The sequence below is a fragment of the Pseudorasbora parva genome, chromosome 19, assembly GCF_024679245.1.
Source record: "Pseudorasbora parva isolate DD20220531a chromosome 19, ASM2467924v1, whole genome shotgun sequence".
NCBI classification, from domain to species: domain Eukaryota; kingdom Metazoa; phylum Chordata; class Actinopteri; order Cypriniformes; family Gobionidae; genus Pseudorasbora; species Pseudorasbora parva.
In genome coordinates, this window is record NC_090190.1 from 34,750,126 (window position 1) to 34,765,447 (window position 15,322).

The 15,322-nt window shown below is 39.2% G+C and overlaps 1 protein-coding gene across 1 annotated transcript in view; it reads left to right on the forward strand.

Moving 5' to 3' along the window:
* Window positions 1-15,279, forward strand: part of col11a2 (collagen, type XI, alpha 2) — a 35,801-nt gene extending 20,522 nt beyond the window's left edge. The window contains exons 20-66 of the mRNA XM_067425490.1: window positions 13-66; window positions 257-301; window positions 466-519; window positions 711-755; window positions 954-1,007; window positions 1,097-1,141; window positions 1,385-1,438; window positions 1,594-1,638; window positions 1,922-1,975; window positions 2,240-2,284; window positions 2,422-2,475; window positions 2,638-2,745; window positions 2,912-2,965; window positions 3,076-3,129; window positions 3,337-3,381; window positions 3,664-3,717; window positions 3,826-3,870; window positions 3,969-4,022; window positions 4,101-4,154; window positions 4,261-4,314; window positions 4,504-4,701; window positions 4,801-4,854; window positions 5,364-5,471; window positions 5,555-5,662; window positions 5,753-5,806; window positions 5,896-5,949; window positions 6,120-6,227; window positions 6,324-6,377; window positions 6,526-6,579; window positions 6,715-6,768; window positions 8,112-8,165; window positions 8,271-8,378; window positions 8,453-8,506; window positions 8,655-8,708; window positions 8,794-8,847; window positions 8,995-9,048; window positions 9,149-9,256; window positions 9,348-9,401; window positions 9,538-9,699; window positions 10,302-10,355; window positions 10,542-10,577; window positions 10,790-10,843; window positions 11,014-11,296; window positions 11,382-11,494; window positions 11,614-11,682; window positions 11,908-12,144; window positions 15,061-15,279. Of these exons, the coding sequence (XP_067281591.1) occupies window positions 13-66; window positions 257-301; window positions 466-519; window positions 711-755; window positions 954-1,007; window positions 1,097-1,141; window positions 1,385-1,438; window positions 1,594-1,638; window positions 1,922-1,975; window positions 2,240-2,284; window positions 2,422-2,475; window positions 2,638-2,745; window positions 2,912-2,965; window positions 3,076-3,129; window positions 3,337-3,381; window positions 3,664-3,717; window positions 3,826-3,870; window positions 3,969-4,022; window positions 4,101-4,154; window positions 4,261-4,314; window positions 4,504-4,701; window positions 4,801-4,854; window positions 5,364-5,471; window positions 5,555-5,662; window positions 5,753-5,806; window positions 5,896-5,949; window positions 6,120-6,227; window positions 6,324-6,377; window positions 6,526-6,579; window positions 6,715-6,768; window positions 8,112-8,165; window positions 8,271-8,378; window positions 8,453-8,506; window positions 8,655-8,708; window positions 8,794-8,847; window positions 8,995-9,048; window positions 9,149-9,256; window positions 9,348-9,401; window positions 9,538-9,699; window positions 10,302-10,355; window positions 10,542-10,577; window positions 10,790-10,843; window positions 11,014-11,296; window positions 11,382-11,494; window positions 11,614-11,682; window positions 11,908-12,144; window positions 15,061-15,207 (3,612 nt within the window). The 3' untranslated portion in view covers window positions 15,208-15,279. The remainder of the gene's footprint in view (window positions 1-12; window positions 67-256; window positions 302-465; window positions 520-710; window positions 756-953; window positions 1,008-1,096; window positions 1,142-1,384; window positions 1,439-1,593; window positions 1,639-1,921; window positions 1,976-2,239; window positions 2,285-2,421; window positions 2,476-2,637; window positions 2,746-2,911; window positions 2,966-3,075; window positions 3,130-3,336; window positions 3,382-3,663; window positions 3,718-3,825; window positions 3,871-3,968; window positions 4,023-4,100; window positions 4,155-4,260; window positions 4,315-4,503; window positions 4,702-4,800; window positions 4,855-5,363; window positions 5,472-5,554; window positions 5,663-5,752; window positions 5,807-5,895; window positions 5,950-6,119; window positions 6,228-6,323; window positions 6,378-6,525; window positions 6,580-6,714; window positions 6,769-8,111; window positions 8,166-8,270; window positions 8,379-8,452; window positions 8,507-8,654; window positions 8,709-8,793; window positions 8,848-8,994; window positions 9,049-9,148; window positions 9,257-9,347; window positions 9,402-9,537; window positions 9,700-10,301; window positions 10,356-10,541; window positions 10,578-10,789; window positions 10,844-11,013; window positions 11,297-11,381; window positions 11,495-11,613; window positions 11,683-11,907; window positions 12,145-15,060) is intronic.
* The last annotated feature ends 43 nt before the right edge of the window (window positions 15,280-15,322 follow it).

Genomic DNA, 15,322 nt, shown 5'->3' on the forward strand with positions numbered 1-15,322 from the left:
TGTTTTCTACAGGGTCAAACTGGAGGAATGGGACCCCCAGGACCCCCTGGAGAGGACGGAGAGAGGGTACTTCTCAAGGATTTTTTTTTACATCTGTTACAATAAATTAACACCATACAATAATAAATATTATAATGTATGTTGTTTAAACATCCTCTTGATCTGTCATCTTAATTGCCTTATATCTATCACCATCTTCATAATGCATAAAAAAGTGAGTTTTGATTATTTATTTTTTCATCTTGACAATTGTCAGGGAGATGATGGAGACGTCGGACCCAGAGGTCTTCCCGGCGAACCAGTGGGTGTTTCTTTTGTCTCAAATTTTATGTACAGATATGACTGTATATGATAGTATTGGCCTGCATAACATGTATTTCCTCTCCAGGTTAAAATCCATAATGCTCTGTGTTTTCCTTGGATTTCATTGTATGCTCTTTGATGAACCTTTCTCCCATTTTGCAGGGGCCCCGTGGTTTGCTGGGGCCTAAAGGGCCTTCTGGACTTCCTGGTCCTCCTGTGAGTATTCATCAAAAGCTACAAATACCACACAGTAAAGTGTTAAATGTGGAATTTTGAGTCAGTTACAATGGTTGCACAGCAGCTTTCAAGATTTTCAGATTTGAAAAATAAATATTTGTACATGGATATCCAAAATGGTCTCACCTTCATTTATTCTTATTATTATTATTATTATCTGCGTTTGCCAGGGTGTTCGCGGAAATGATGGTCCACATGGTCCAAAAGGAAACTTGGTCAGTAAATGGTTCTCTAGTTCTTTGACGTTACTCTAGATGACAATTTTTGAACAGTTTAAAATTATGGAATAGTTGGTATGTGTATGTAATAGGCTAAATATTCATAAAATGTAATAGAAAAAATTATACTGTAAGAGGAAAACATCGGCATTAAATATCTGTCCTCATTCTCATTGTCCTCTTTCCTCTTTTAAGGGACCCCAAGGAGAGCCTGGTCCTCCTGGACAGCAGGGGGCTCCAGGAACACAGGTGAACTAACGATGAAGTTTATGACAAATTCAATGACAAAAGCTTAGTGAAGTGTTTTTATAACATATTATTGCTCTTCTGTGCAACAGGGAACGCCAGGGCCACAGGGTCCTAATGGACCGCCAGGAGAGAAAGTGAGTTTTTTTTGTGACTGCAGAACTAAAAGCAATTTTTAATAATCCCAAAATATGCGTTAGTTTACAGAATGTGCTCTTTACCACTTTGATGACTGCATTTGATAAAAAGATATGACATACTTAAATTTGATTTAAAAAAAGATATGACATACTTATGCTTCCAGTCTTATGCTTAAATCACCAATAATGTTTAAAGGAATTTAATGCAATAATACGGCCATTTTGTTTATCTTCTTACAGGGACCCACAGGAAAGCCAGGTCTACCAGGAATGCCCGGAGCTGACGGTCCTCCTGTAAGTGCTAGATATATTTTTTTTTTCTCTGTTTGGTCTGTTAATAACATTCCGTTTATGTGAATTATTCATTTTAGACCAGTTGTCAGAAGGTATTGAAAATATATGTGATAATACATGTGGTAATGAATTTGCCGTACGCATTTGCCCCACAGGGTCATCCCGGGAAGGAAGGCCCTGGTGGAACCAAAGGAAATCAGGTGAGGTCATAATACTAAGTATATTCTTTTTTTAGCTTCATAAATTAAATGTCATTTGTGCCACAACTATTTGTATACTTTTTGTGAATTTTTGTATGCTTATTTGTGAACTTTTTACTGAGTGTAATCAGCAATCACATTAGCCGTCAGTACAAAGATATAATATAAACTCAATATAAGTCTCAATATATCATATATCTAGGACTTGCATATCCAGCACGTTCCCACAAATCCCAGTTTGTTCATATTTTGATGTTTATTTTTCTTGTCCATATGTATTTAGGGTCCCAATGGTCCTCAGGGGTCTATTGGCTATCCTGGCCCTCGGGGAGTGAAGGTAAAATATATATTTTTTTGTTTTGTTTAATTGAGGTAACTTTTGTTGTTTTGTTAGGATCCTTTTCCACTGGAAAATAAATATCTGTAAATATATTTAAGACTAATCATTAAAAGGATCATTTTGTAATTTTTATAAACTATTCTGTCTGTAGACATTTTATGTATTGGAACTTTTGTAATGGCTGTTGATAGTTGATATCTACTCTCCTGTAAGACTCGGAGTCAGATAACCGACTGACTGAATTTTTTGTGACATTCACAGGGAGGTCAAGGTATCCGAGGACTGAAGGGCCATAAGGGAGAGAAGGCGAGTGTTTTTGGTCAAAAACATTAACATGAGTCAAATTCAGTGTCATCATAATGAAACATTTGAGTAGATTGTGACCTGTTTGTGCCAAAGGTGCAGGGGTTGAACTGTGTTAAGTAACTTGTTCTTATTTTCAGGGAGAGGATGGATTCCCTGGAATCAAAGGAGACTTTGGTGTGAAGGGAGAGAGGGTACGTCTTGTGGATAGAAACTCTTCAATTAGCTGGTGATTTAGCGCAAATGTAAAACGATGCAGTCCAGACTAGTTGCTTCAGATATCAGACTAATATAAGTAGCACTTGACTATATTGACCCATTTCAACTGGCCACTAAGAGTTGTTTTGCACCAACAGGGAGAGGTGGGAGTGCCCGGCCCAAGAGGAGAGGACGGTCCTGAGGGGCCAAAGGGTCGTTTTGGTCCCCCTGGTGAAATTGGACCTATCGGCGTGGTGGGAGAGAAGGTTAGTTAGATTTTGTTCTATTTTTTTGCTATTTTTGTTCCGTTATATATATAATTAATTAGCTATGTTTTTTTTATTGTATTGATGCTGACAGTAAGATATATTGTTATAATGTTATATAGCTGGTCTAAAGATGTATTACATTTTCCTAATTCTGTCATTCCAGGGTAAACTTGGTGTGCCTGGACTTCCTGGCTATCCCGGAAGACAAGGAATTAAGGTAAACAAAATTAATATTGTTTATGACTCATAATGAGATATACAGCCAAGTATTTCATCGTATTTAATGATTTTTTATGATGATTAATTAATGTAATGCTTTATTTTTAGGGCTCCCTTGGTTTCCCAGGATTCCCTGGTACAAATGGCGAGAAGGGCGCAAGAGTAAGATTTTTTTAGACTAAATTACACTAAAACTCCAGACTAGCTGCATTAGACACAGGGATGTCAATACGACATCTGCATTACACTCAATGTTGAGGAAAGTCCTGCAATTTACATTAATAATTTAAATAGAACCATATATGATATCTTCCTTTAGAAAATAATGGATGATGCTGAAAAATTCTGAATTGATTTTTCTCTTTCCAGGGTTTGATTGGAAAACCTGGACCAAGAGGACTAAGAGGGCCGACAGTAAGGGCCTGTTTTAATTCATCATCTCTTCTCTTCTCTTATTCTGTTCCTCTTCACACTTTTTTTTGCTTTTATTTGATTTGAGATGGTTTGATTTATTCTTCTTTACCATAGATAAAACTTGCTGTTGTTAATTTAATAAAGCAGATTTCAGATTTCAGATCAGTTAACTTGTAAAGTAATGTTTAATGATCTTGTGTATTTATTTATTTATTTATTTATTTATTTATTTATTTATTTATTTATTTATTTATTTATTTATTTATTTATTTATTTATTTAGGGTCCCAGAGGGCAGAGGGGACCCCGTGGGTCAACAGGAAAAACAGGTGCTAAGGTATAAACATAATTTACGTGAAATTATTCTAAAAAAATTTTATTAAATCTTGTAATTGCCAACAATTATAGATTATGTGTACATAACCAATTCCGTCTCATGTTTTAGGGCGGATCAGGCAGTGATGGGCCTCCTGGACCACCTGGAGAGAGAGTATGTTTATTTATTTATTTATTTATTTTAACCCTTCAAAACCAGCCTAGATTTTTGGTTCATCTTTATTTTAAATTCAATGTTTCTGCATTTTTCAGGGACTAACCGGACCTCAAGGTGCAAATGGATTCCCTGGGCCAAAGGGACCTCCTGTAAGTTACAGTTTGGATTTGATGCTTTGTAACTTAAGATTTTGTCTATTTCTTATATATGTCAATTTATTTTTGAAGGGACCTCCAGGAAAGGATGGACTGCCTGGACACCCTGGACAGAGAGGCGAAGTTGTACGTATCTTTTGTTTTTGTGCATCTACGTTACAACATTCACTGAGATCAAGGCGAGCTTTAATGTGCAGCAACATATATTTTATCGTTTTTGGTGCACTCGTAGGGTTTCCAAGGCAAAGTTGGACCACCTGGGCCACCAGGAGTGGTTGGACCACAGGTGAGTTTTGTCATTTCATCAGAGGTAGAAGCTTTATGGTAGAGGCTTCTATACTGCTTCTTTAAAGGTAGAGGCAATATGGATATATTCTCTGATTAATACAATTCCTCAAAGATCAATAAATCTTGAAAATCAATTTACAAATGTATTGAACTATGCAAGCTTTACTCAAATCTAGTTCTTGTTTAGGGTCCCTCTGGTGAGACTGGTCAGATGGGTGAGCGTGGCCACCCAGGACCCCCAGGACCACCCGGTGAGCAAGGCCTTCCTGGGCCCTCTGGTAAAGAGGGAACCAAAGGAGATCCTGGTCCCTCTGGCGGCCCCGGTAAAGACGGACCCCCTGGACTGAGAGGATTTCCCGGAGAGAGAGGACTGCCAGGAACTCCGGTAAATAGACTTGCTCATTGTTACCAGTGAATTTTAGATTGTAAAACCTTTTCTGGATTTGGTCAGCCAACTTTAAAACTCCTGTGTGTGTTTCCATAGGGCGGTGGAGGACTGAAAGGAAATGAAGGCCCTGCTGGACCACCTGGACCTGCTGTATGTTGCTCATATTAGACCTTTCATCAAAATATTGGTAGAATACATACTTTTATTTGATCAGTTCTATACTGACCCATGAATAGGTGAATGTCTCATATCTCTCATATTTCAACACAAAATCAAACAAATAAGAAATTGCATTTGCTATGATGAAAATAATGCATATTTTAAGAAACATTTTTTAACAAAAACTTGAAAGTGCAAAACACTTAAAAGTTTTGCATTGCATCGTAAAAAATATTTATATTCTTTAAATCAGCTTAAATGAAAAGTAGCACAACAAAAACAAACATGATGTATGTTTACAATTGTATTTCACAAATTTTGACAATTTAAATATTTTTACATTACATAAATTAAATTAAGTTTAGTTTAGTTTTTTTTTTTGCATTACAGTGGGCTTAAAATAATTCCTTAAGTGCCTAATTATGCATTTTTGTAATCATTTTTGAGGAATTTTTGAGGAATCACATGTTGCTATTTCAACAAATTGAATTTCTATGCAGGGATCATCTGGGGAGAGGGGAGGTGCTGGTACTGCAGGTCCTGTCGGCCCACCTGGACGACCTGGACCTCAGGGACCCCCTGGAGCTGCAGGAGAAAAAGGAGTGCCAGTAAGTGTCTACTGTAAGTTTGCATTGATCTCTAATACAGTTTTATTTATAGGCCCGTCACGCAAGAACATCCTGTTTTACAGGGAGAGAAAGGTCCAATTGGTCCAGCTGGTCGTGATGGCATTCAAGGCCCAGTTGGTCTCCCCGGCCCTGCTGGACCTCCAGGTACTGCTGGAGAGGATGGAGACAAGGTCAGAGACTTCTGCATATCCTGATCTCAAATCAACACATTCAAATGGATGTTCTTGTGAAATATGAATTCTGCGTTGTTCTCTGTATAGGGTGAGGTTGGAGAGCCAGGACAAAAGGGAGGGAAAGGATCCAAAGGAGAACATGTAAGTAAATTAGCTTTCACTTAAAGCAACAAATCCTTGTTTTGGTGAGCATGATAGCAATCTATAATATATTATTTGCATATTTACAGGGTCCTCCTGGTCCACCTGGGACAATGGGTCCTGTTGGACAGCCTGGTGCACCTGTAAGTGTGAAAGGAATTTCATAAATCATATATATTTAAGAAATGCTTAAATTGCACTTTGATGGAAACAAAAGGGATTACAATTTCATGGTACCATTCATAGGTTTTTATAGGCTTTATAACAAGTGCTTGTGATCAACCCCATTTTAAATCTCTTCATCTCTACTCAGGGTGCTGATGGCGAGACAGGTGCGAGAGGTCAGCAGGGACCGTTTGGCGCTAAGGGAGATGAAGGGACAAGAGGATTCCCTGGGCCTCCAGGCCCCATTGGACTGCAGGTACTGCATTCAGATTGTGTTTCAATTACTCTTACCAAATAAATTCTATATACAATATGCTTTAGTTGTAATTTATACTTTATTCATGTTAATTAGGGTTTGCCAGGCCCATCTGGAGAAAAGGGAGAGACAGGAGATGTTGGGCCATTGGTGAGTCTTAATATTTTGAATTAGAGAGAGTTAAGGAAGTCAAAAGGTGCAGTTGTTCTGTATAATGCATCATATGATCTTCTAGTGTTTTGAATCACGATTAGAACGAATGTATCTCCTAATCCTTTCTGGTTATGTACTATTGTAGGGTCCTCCTGGTCCCCCAGGTCCACGTGGTCCAGCTGGTCCTAATGGTGCTGACGTAAGTAACCTAATTTCGCACCATAAATAATACCAATTCATTGCATCATTATGCATTGACTCTCTGGAATATTTTATTTAGATTCTCTGGTCAGTTCATTTTGTATAATGCCATTATTTTGTTTCATGCATGCAGGGTCCTCAAGGTCCTCCAGGAGGTTTGGGTAATCCAGGTCCCATAGGAGAGAAGGCAAGTATAAAATAAGTATAAAAGAGCATATTGCAGGGTTTTTTTTTCCAAGACGAATACATTACCTTGTATGAAAGTGCCATATGAAAAGGTAATGCAGTATTTAAAATGTTTTTAAAAGACATAAGAGCACAAAATTAGTAGATAACATGGTCGTTTTGTTGGCTGTTTGTAAAAAAATGCTGTTTTTTCAACATCGCGTAATATTACGTCACGAGAGGGAGTCGTCTGCCAAGCTCGGCATTGCCTCAGAGCAGAAATAGGCTGGTATTCTGTAGGAATCAGTGTATTTTCGGTAGTTTTTCTATTTCAATTTATCATTGTCATGGAAAATTATTGTTTCCAGCCTGTCAGGACATCGAGTCCATGGGTTTCCTAAAAAAAAAGTTAGAAAAGCCTGCATAGTTGTGTTCAATGCAGGTTGAGAGGCGGGACTTCACCTCTGCATCTGCTTCAACACACGCAGTGGTGATTTGGCAATAAGGGACAGCCATACTTTGGTGAAAATCGGGCCGACTCCCGAATTTTGTGTGAATTGTTTTTTGTTTATTTTTGTCATTTTGTGTGAATTTTTATGTTTAAAAATTATCGTGAGATCGGGATGTGTTCTAACTTGCTCTGCTCAGATCGTATTTCCACTCACATGCTGCGAGCCATGACCATATGAGCATCCACATTGTCCACGCGCGAGAAAAAAATAGTCTGCAAGCTCGTATGACAGCAAAAATCGCACGTACACCCGGCTAGTGTGGAAGGATGTTAACGAGTGTGACCAATACCAGCTTTGCGTTTGCCTGATACATGATAATTATCTGTAAAGTATTGTAATTTGAGCACAGTGTTCATATGCTAGCGTATATAACGTTACATCAAGAGCTAAGTCTCTCACCTGCCCTGTTTTCCACTGTTTCTCCTCACAAAACAACTCAATTCATCTCCTCTAATTGTTCTGTCTAATCCTAGCCTGTCCCTTATTGTGTGTCATAATTGTATGGCTGTGGTCTGTCATATGAGTATTAATAAACATTTATAATTTCCTCAGCGTCCGAACTGTGATTGCGATCCATTTTTTTCCTATCGTTGAAATTCACCGCACCCCTTCTCGTTATGTCACTTCTGGTTTGGGCATTTCTAGATGCGGAAGTAAAATTTTCTCACAAAAACGACTCAAAAAGCCAAAATAACGTATTTGTAAGTATATTTTAAAGAAAATCTAGGACCTACATTATTTTTCTATACACTGACTCTAACCTGCAATATGCTCTTTAAACTTTTTTTTGCATGGATGATGACTTTATGATTGTTGACTGATGACACTTGACGTCTTGTTATTTTTTTGACAGGGTGAGCCTGGTGAATCTGGACCACCTGGTGTTGGTGGAGAGCCAGGAAAAATGGTAATCGTTTTTATCTTTATTTGAAACTTTTTGTCATCCTTTCAACCTGTCAAAAGTAGATGTAATCACAGCTAACATTTTATTGGTGCGTTTCTCCAATGACAGGGCCCGAGAGGAGAGCGTGGTGAGAAGGGAGAGGCTGGGCAGCCTGGCACCTCTGGTCCTCCTGGTGGAAAGGGACCCACGGGAGATGATGGACCCAAAGGAAACCCTGTATGTATTAAACATGATAAACAAGATATGTCTACATGTGACTCTTCTGCAGCTGATATATTTGTATTTTTAAGGGTCCCGTTGGTTTCCCTGGCGATCCTGGCCCCCCTGGTGAAGTTGGACCACGAGTGAGTAGAGCTTTTGTCATTTATATACTGATACATGACAAATCAACGTGAATTAGATACTTTGTACATACATGTTGTTCATATGTGTTTCTGGTCTTCTTATAGTATATGATTCATCATTTGACTTTCTTTCTGACGTCTTTTACAGGGCCAAGATGGTGCAAAGGGTGACAGAGGAGAGGATGGAGAACAAGGAGAAGCTGTGAGTGATCATTCTCCTGTTTATGAAGTACACATCTTTCATATGCATCCTGGGCCTTATGAGGTGTTTATCAACATGTGTTTAGGGTTCACCTGGACCAACTGGTGAGAACGGACCACCTGGACCTCCAGGAAAGAGAGTAAGAGCACCTTGATCTTTACCTAGACAAGAAAAGTGTAATATTACATTTACATTTACATATTTAATATACAATACATAGTATACAGGATCTTATAAAAAGGCATATTTCTGGACACTAAATTGTGTGTTAATGTTCATATTTTAGGGTCCTCCAGGTACAAGGGGACCAGAGGGTCGTCAAGGAGAGAAAGGAAGCAAGGTAAGACTATATAATTGAGAGAGAGAGAGAGTACAACTACAAGAAATAAACAGTTTTTCTGTTGTTCTTTTCCTCCTTTAATCTTTCTGTTTTTTCCTAGGGCGATTCAGGTGCCCTTGGGCCTCCAGGAAAGACCGGCCCTGTGGGGGCACAGGGTCCACCAGGAAAACCAGGAACTGAAGGTCTAAGAGGGTTGCCTGGATCAGTGGTATGAGATGACAGTTATCCAATCAGAATTGTTTCTTTTTCTGTAAAGTAATGTAATGTCATATTTATCAAAATGATCTTCTGATAAACAGGGTGAGCAAGGTTCCCCAGGTGCTGCTGGCCAGAAAGGACCCCCTGGACCTATGGTAAGACCTTCTGAATTATCCACGGATTGAGTATTGAATATACAAGAATGAATTCATGAAAGTGACCTACTATTATAATTTAATGTAATCTATGCATATATATTCAACACTAAAATGCTTTCTCCTCCTCTCACAGGGTCCTCCAGGTTTACTTGGTCTTCGTGGTGACCCTGGTGCTAAGGGTGAGAAGGGACATCCAGGTATGCTTGGTCTGATCGGGCCTCCAGGAGAACAAGGAGAGAAGGGAGACAGAGGCATGCCAGGTCCCCAGGGATCATCAGGACCCAAGGGAGAAACGGTACGTGAAGTCTGATCATGCCCGCACATCAAAATCAGACCGCAGGAAAATATACACGACCATTTAAAAGGTTTGGATTGGTACAATTTTTTTAAATAGAAACCAATATTTTTATTTAGCAAGGATGTATTAAATTGATCAAGTGACGGTAAAAACATTTTCATGTTAAAAAAGATTCCTAAGAGTTTCAATGAATCAAAGAATCCTGGAGAGAATATATCACAGTTTCCACAAAAATATTAAGCAGCACATTTTTTCAACACTGATATTAAGAAGCACATAATCTGCATATCAATCATATTAGAATGATTTCTTAAGTTCCTGTGACACTGACAACTGGAGGTCACCTACCTTTGTTGTGAAAAATTCAGCTTTGCCATCACAGGAATCAATTACACTTTAAAATATATTAAAATAAAAAAGTTATTTCAAATTGTAATAAAATTTCACAATATTAATCTTTTAAAAGAAAAAATACAGTAAAATTAGAGACTTCTTAGAGACCAATTACAAACTTTTGAACTTGCGTGCACACCTTTCCTAGTTCATACCCTATTTCATACAATCAAAATTTAAAATATCTTTAATGTGTTTTTTTTCAGGGTATGTCTGGAGCAACTGGCCCTCTTGGCCCTGCAGGTCCTGCTGGTATGCCCGTAAGTAAATTTTCCTCTCTTATTTCTCAGTTTTGTAGAGCTGTCTAGATACCAAATCATACCAAATTCTGAATTTTCTGGAAATAATTGAAACTATGAGTGCCCAACTTGAGCTCTGAAGCACCAAAATATAGTCTTAAAAACATTGGTCTGTTTGAAGCTGAATGGATGTGATTTTTCTCACAGGGTCCGAGGGGTATCAAAGGAGCTAAAGGTGCCACTGTGAGTAATCCTTGTGAAATTCTTCCTTAAATATTTTTACTTAACATATAATTCTCGCACTTATTGACATTTGACTCATGGGATTTTATCATGAAACATATAATGTGAGGTAATGTTTAAATAAAGCATTATACACAGTTCACATGTCTGTCTTACATTATACTATGCAGTAAAATGACAGTCATTTTGTGTGTCTTATCTCTGTGTTACAGGGTGGAGCTGGTCCTAAAGGAGAAAAAGGTGTACAAGGACCTCCAGGACAACCGGTGAGTTTTATCTACAGTATAAAATGCAAGAGGTCGCACAAGAATCGTTTGGCTGGGAAACCATTTAATACAAAAATATGCAATCACTTAAGTCAAAAATCAAAGGAGATCAGCTCATTCCAGAGTTCTTGCATCCTTGAAATGCAGCTGAATTCTTCTTTCGGCTTTAGGGTCCCCCTGGTGATGTCATCCAGCCACTGCCCATTCAGATCCCCAAGAAGTCCAAGCGCTCCATCGACGCCAGCAAGATGCTCTCTGAGACTGACACTGAGGCTGCCGCTGACGCCACGGGCACAGAGTTCCTGACTGGCAATGAAGGTATGGAGGAGATCTTCGGCTCGCTCAACTCCCTACGCCAGGAGATCGACAGCATGCGCTTCCCACTGGGAACGCAGGAAAGCCCGGCCCGCACCTGCCAGGACCTCCACCTCAGCCAGCCAGATCTGAAAGACGGTATGATCATCATGGTTATTACGTGATTGACACGTTTCATGACCAATGCATTTTGCATTCTAATCATCATGAATGTTTTATTCAGGCGAGTACTGGATTGATCCAAATCAAGGCTGCGCCCGGGACTCTTTCAGAGTTTACTGTAACTTCACTGCCGGTGGAGAGACGTGCCTCTATCCCAGCAAAGCAGTAGAGAATGTAAGAACTTGCAGTCATTCACCTGTATATGTTTAAACATTCATAAGACATCAACTTCTGAAATCTGGATTGATCTGATTTTACTAATCCTGTTTAATTTGTTCAAAATTCTCCCATAGGTAAAGATGAACTCTTGGGCAAAGGAGAAGCCTGGGTCCTGGTACAGTCAGTTTGCACAGGGCAACAAGGTGAGTTTATGGTCTAATTACCAACTACCTACTAATATACATAAATAAACCAGAAGCTCTCAATTAAAGGGCATTCACATTGAAAGTGATTTGCATGACAAAGCAGTGATTTCCAGTGTGAACGCTCTTTTAGACGATGGAATCTTTGAATGTGTTGCTCAAAAAGATTGTGGTCAAGCTTAAAATATTTTGAATGCTAAATTAATTCTTTCCTTTGTGTTGTAGTTTTCATATGTTGACACGAGTGGAGAACCTGTAGGTGTAGTCCAGCTGGGATTCTTGCGGTTGCTCAGCGTCCAGGCCCGTCAAAACCTAACCTACCACTGCCACCGATCAGTGGCCTGGGCTGACCTCACTACCGACAACGGTTACCAGAGGGCGCTACACTTCCAGGCAGCCAACGATGAAGAGCTGAGCTATGAGACCAGCCCCTACATCAAAGCCCTCGTCGACGGCTGCTCTGTAAGTTACCTCATGCTATTTCATAAAATTGCTCAATCAAAAAGCGTATAAAAATGTGTAGTCTGGTTTGATTTTGTTTTCATTGTAAGAATACACCAATCAGGCATAACATTATGACAGGTGAATAACACTGATTATCTCTTCATCATGGGGTGGGATATATTAGGCAGCAAGTAAACATTTTGTCCTTAAAGTTGATGTGTGAGAATCAGGAAAAATGGGCAACCATAAGGATTTGAGCGAGTTTGACAATGAACAAATTGCGATGACTAGACGACTGGGTCTGAGCCTCTCCAAAACTGCAGCTCTTGTGGGGTGTTCCCGGTCTGCAGTGGTCAGTATCTATAAAAAGTGGTCCAAGGAAGAAACAGTGGTGAACTGGCGACAGGATCATGGGGGGCCAAGGCTCATTGATGCATGTGGGCAGTGAAGGCTGGTCCGTGTGGTCAAACAGATGAGCTACTGTAGCTCAAATTGCTCAAGAAGTTAATCCTGGTTCTAATAGAAAGGTGTTCGAATACACAGTGCATCGCAGTTTTTTGCGTATGGGCTGCACATCCGCAGACCGGTCCGGGTGCCCATGCTGACCCCTGTCCACCGCTGAACACTCCAACAGTGGGCACTTGAGCATCAGAACTGGATTACGGAGCAATGGAAGAAGGTGGCCTGGTCTGATGAAAGCTAAAAATGGTGAAGGAATGGTTTGAGGAGCAGAACAACGAGTTTGAGGTGTTGACTCAGCCTCCAAATTCCCCAGATCTCAATCCAATCGAGTATCTGTGGGATGTGCTGAACAAACAACTCTAATCCATTGAGGCCCCAACTTGCAACTTACAGGACTTAAAGGATCTGCTGCTAACATCTTGGTGCCAGATACTACAGCACACCTTCAGGGGTCTAGTGGAGTCCATGATGGGTCAGGGCTGTTTTGTTAGCAAAAGGGGGAGAAACACAATATTAGAAAGTTATAATGTTATGCCTGATCGATGTACAGTATAATGATGTTAAGTCGACTGGGTATTTTATGAAAATGTATGGTTGTATAAATTAAAAGGTGCAACAACAAAAAAATCAAAGTCAGTTATTTTAGTTATTTTTTTTCCGATTTCTAACAATTTTTCAAACTAGGCTGGTTTCATTAAATACTTAAAGCTACACTGTGTAGCTTTTTTAGTTTATTCTTAACTAAAAACACAGTTTTTTCAAAAATATATGTGCTCATTAATGTATATTTACTTCTTTCAAGTAATAAAGTATTCTCATAAGTTTATAATATGCCATTGAAAATACATACGGGTGAGGGGTTCGAATGCTGGTCGCCATGTTGCCCCTCCATCTTGAAAGTACATTAGCCAAAGAGGGACATACCCGTAAATTCAAGCTTCGCCTTTCGCGTTTTAACACTCGATGGCACCGTGTCGAATGTGAAGAGGGGGATTGCCATGTTAATCTTGGACTAAATCGGCCACCGTAGGAGGTAAAACTAAATCAGAATTGAGAGGAACAGAAACTATTATTCACTGGATGGTCATATACCTTTACACCGCTAGATGGGGGAAAATATCACACAGTGTAGCTTTAAAACAATTAAAAAACACACACACCGACACTGCAAACTACCCCATATATCTTATGAAATGAACCAAAACTACATATAGCATTATCAAAATCAAACTTTTGCACGAAATGGCACACTCTTCTTTCATATTACAAGATTTTTATCCAACCAATTACAAGCTGTTGGGCATAATGAAAAGCCCTCTCATCTTCGTATGCTTTGCCATAATACTAATATTTAACAGTGTTCTTCAACTTGTTCTTCAGAACTTCTTCCATTGTTGTTATTGTAAAAAGAAAAAAAGAAAAGTGCTCACCTGTGGTCTTTTCATAGTGCTTATATATCCTGATTGAAGTGTTAAAAATTAACCGATGAGGTGTTTGGCCAGGCGGCTCCTGTATTTGCCATTTAGCCCACGTAGTGTCATTTCGAAGGGCAGTGTTTTTAAATGGCAAACGTGACTTTATGTCAGATTTTGTGTCATATGCAGATAACCATGTTCAGATTTTTAAAGTTTTAACATTTGAAAAGTCCCAGTCTGAATTGGAAAATGTGTGTAAAGCAGAAAATGTGTTTACACTTTAGGAGACTTAAGTTGACTTTTTGCTCTCTGTGTCAGTTTAAATAATTGCACTGTGGATGTCATTTTAGTGTATTAGCAACTGAAAAAACTGTCATTTAAAGCTACAGTGTGTGATATTTTCCCCCATCTAGCGGTGTAAAGGTATATGACCAAAGAATATTAGTTTCTGTTCCTCTCAATTCTGATTTTGTTATAACTCCTACGGTGGCCGATTTAGTCCAAGATTAACATGGCAATCCCCCTCTTCACATTCGACACGGTGCCATCGAGTGTTAAAACGCGAAAGGCGAAGCTTGAATTTACAGGTATGTCCCTCTTTGGGCTAATGTACTTTCAAGATGGTACTTTCGACCTGCATTCGAACCCCTCACCTGTATGTATTTTCAATAGCATATTATTAACTTACCAGATTACTTGTAAGTAATATACATTAATGAGCACATATATTTTTTAAAGAACTAAGTGTGTTTATCTAAGAATAAACTAAAAAAGTTACACAGTATAAAAAAAAAGTGAATTCAAGCTTCGCCTTTCGCGTTTTAACACTGGATGGCACCGTGTCGAATGTGAAGAGGGGGATTGCCACGTTAATCTTGGACTAAATCAGCCACCGTAGGAGTTAAAACGAAATCAGAATTGAGAGGAACAGAAACTATTATTCACTGGATGGTCATATGCCTTTACACCGCTAGATGGGGGAAAATATCACACAGTGTAGTTTTAAGGTATTCTGTCTCTCCTCCTAATATTTCTTTCTCTTCCCCCCCCTCTGCAGTATCGTAAAGGTTTGGACAGGACAGTGCTGGAGGTGAACACACCTCAGGTGGAGCAGCTCCCTCTGCTGGACATCATGATCTCAGACTTTGGGGAGGACAATCAGAAATTTGGTTTTGAAGTGGGACCTGTCTGTTTTCTGGGATAAACACACACATGCTGAGGGCAAGGGGAATACAGTCACCAATACAAACATTCACACACAAACATACACACTTAATCATGCACTTAAAACCTAGACATAAAACCAACACTATAAAGAC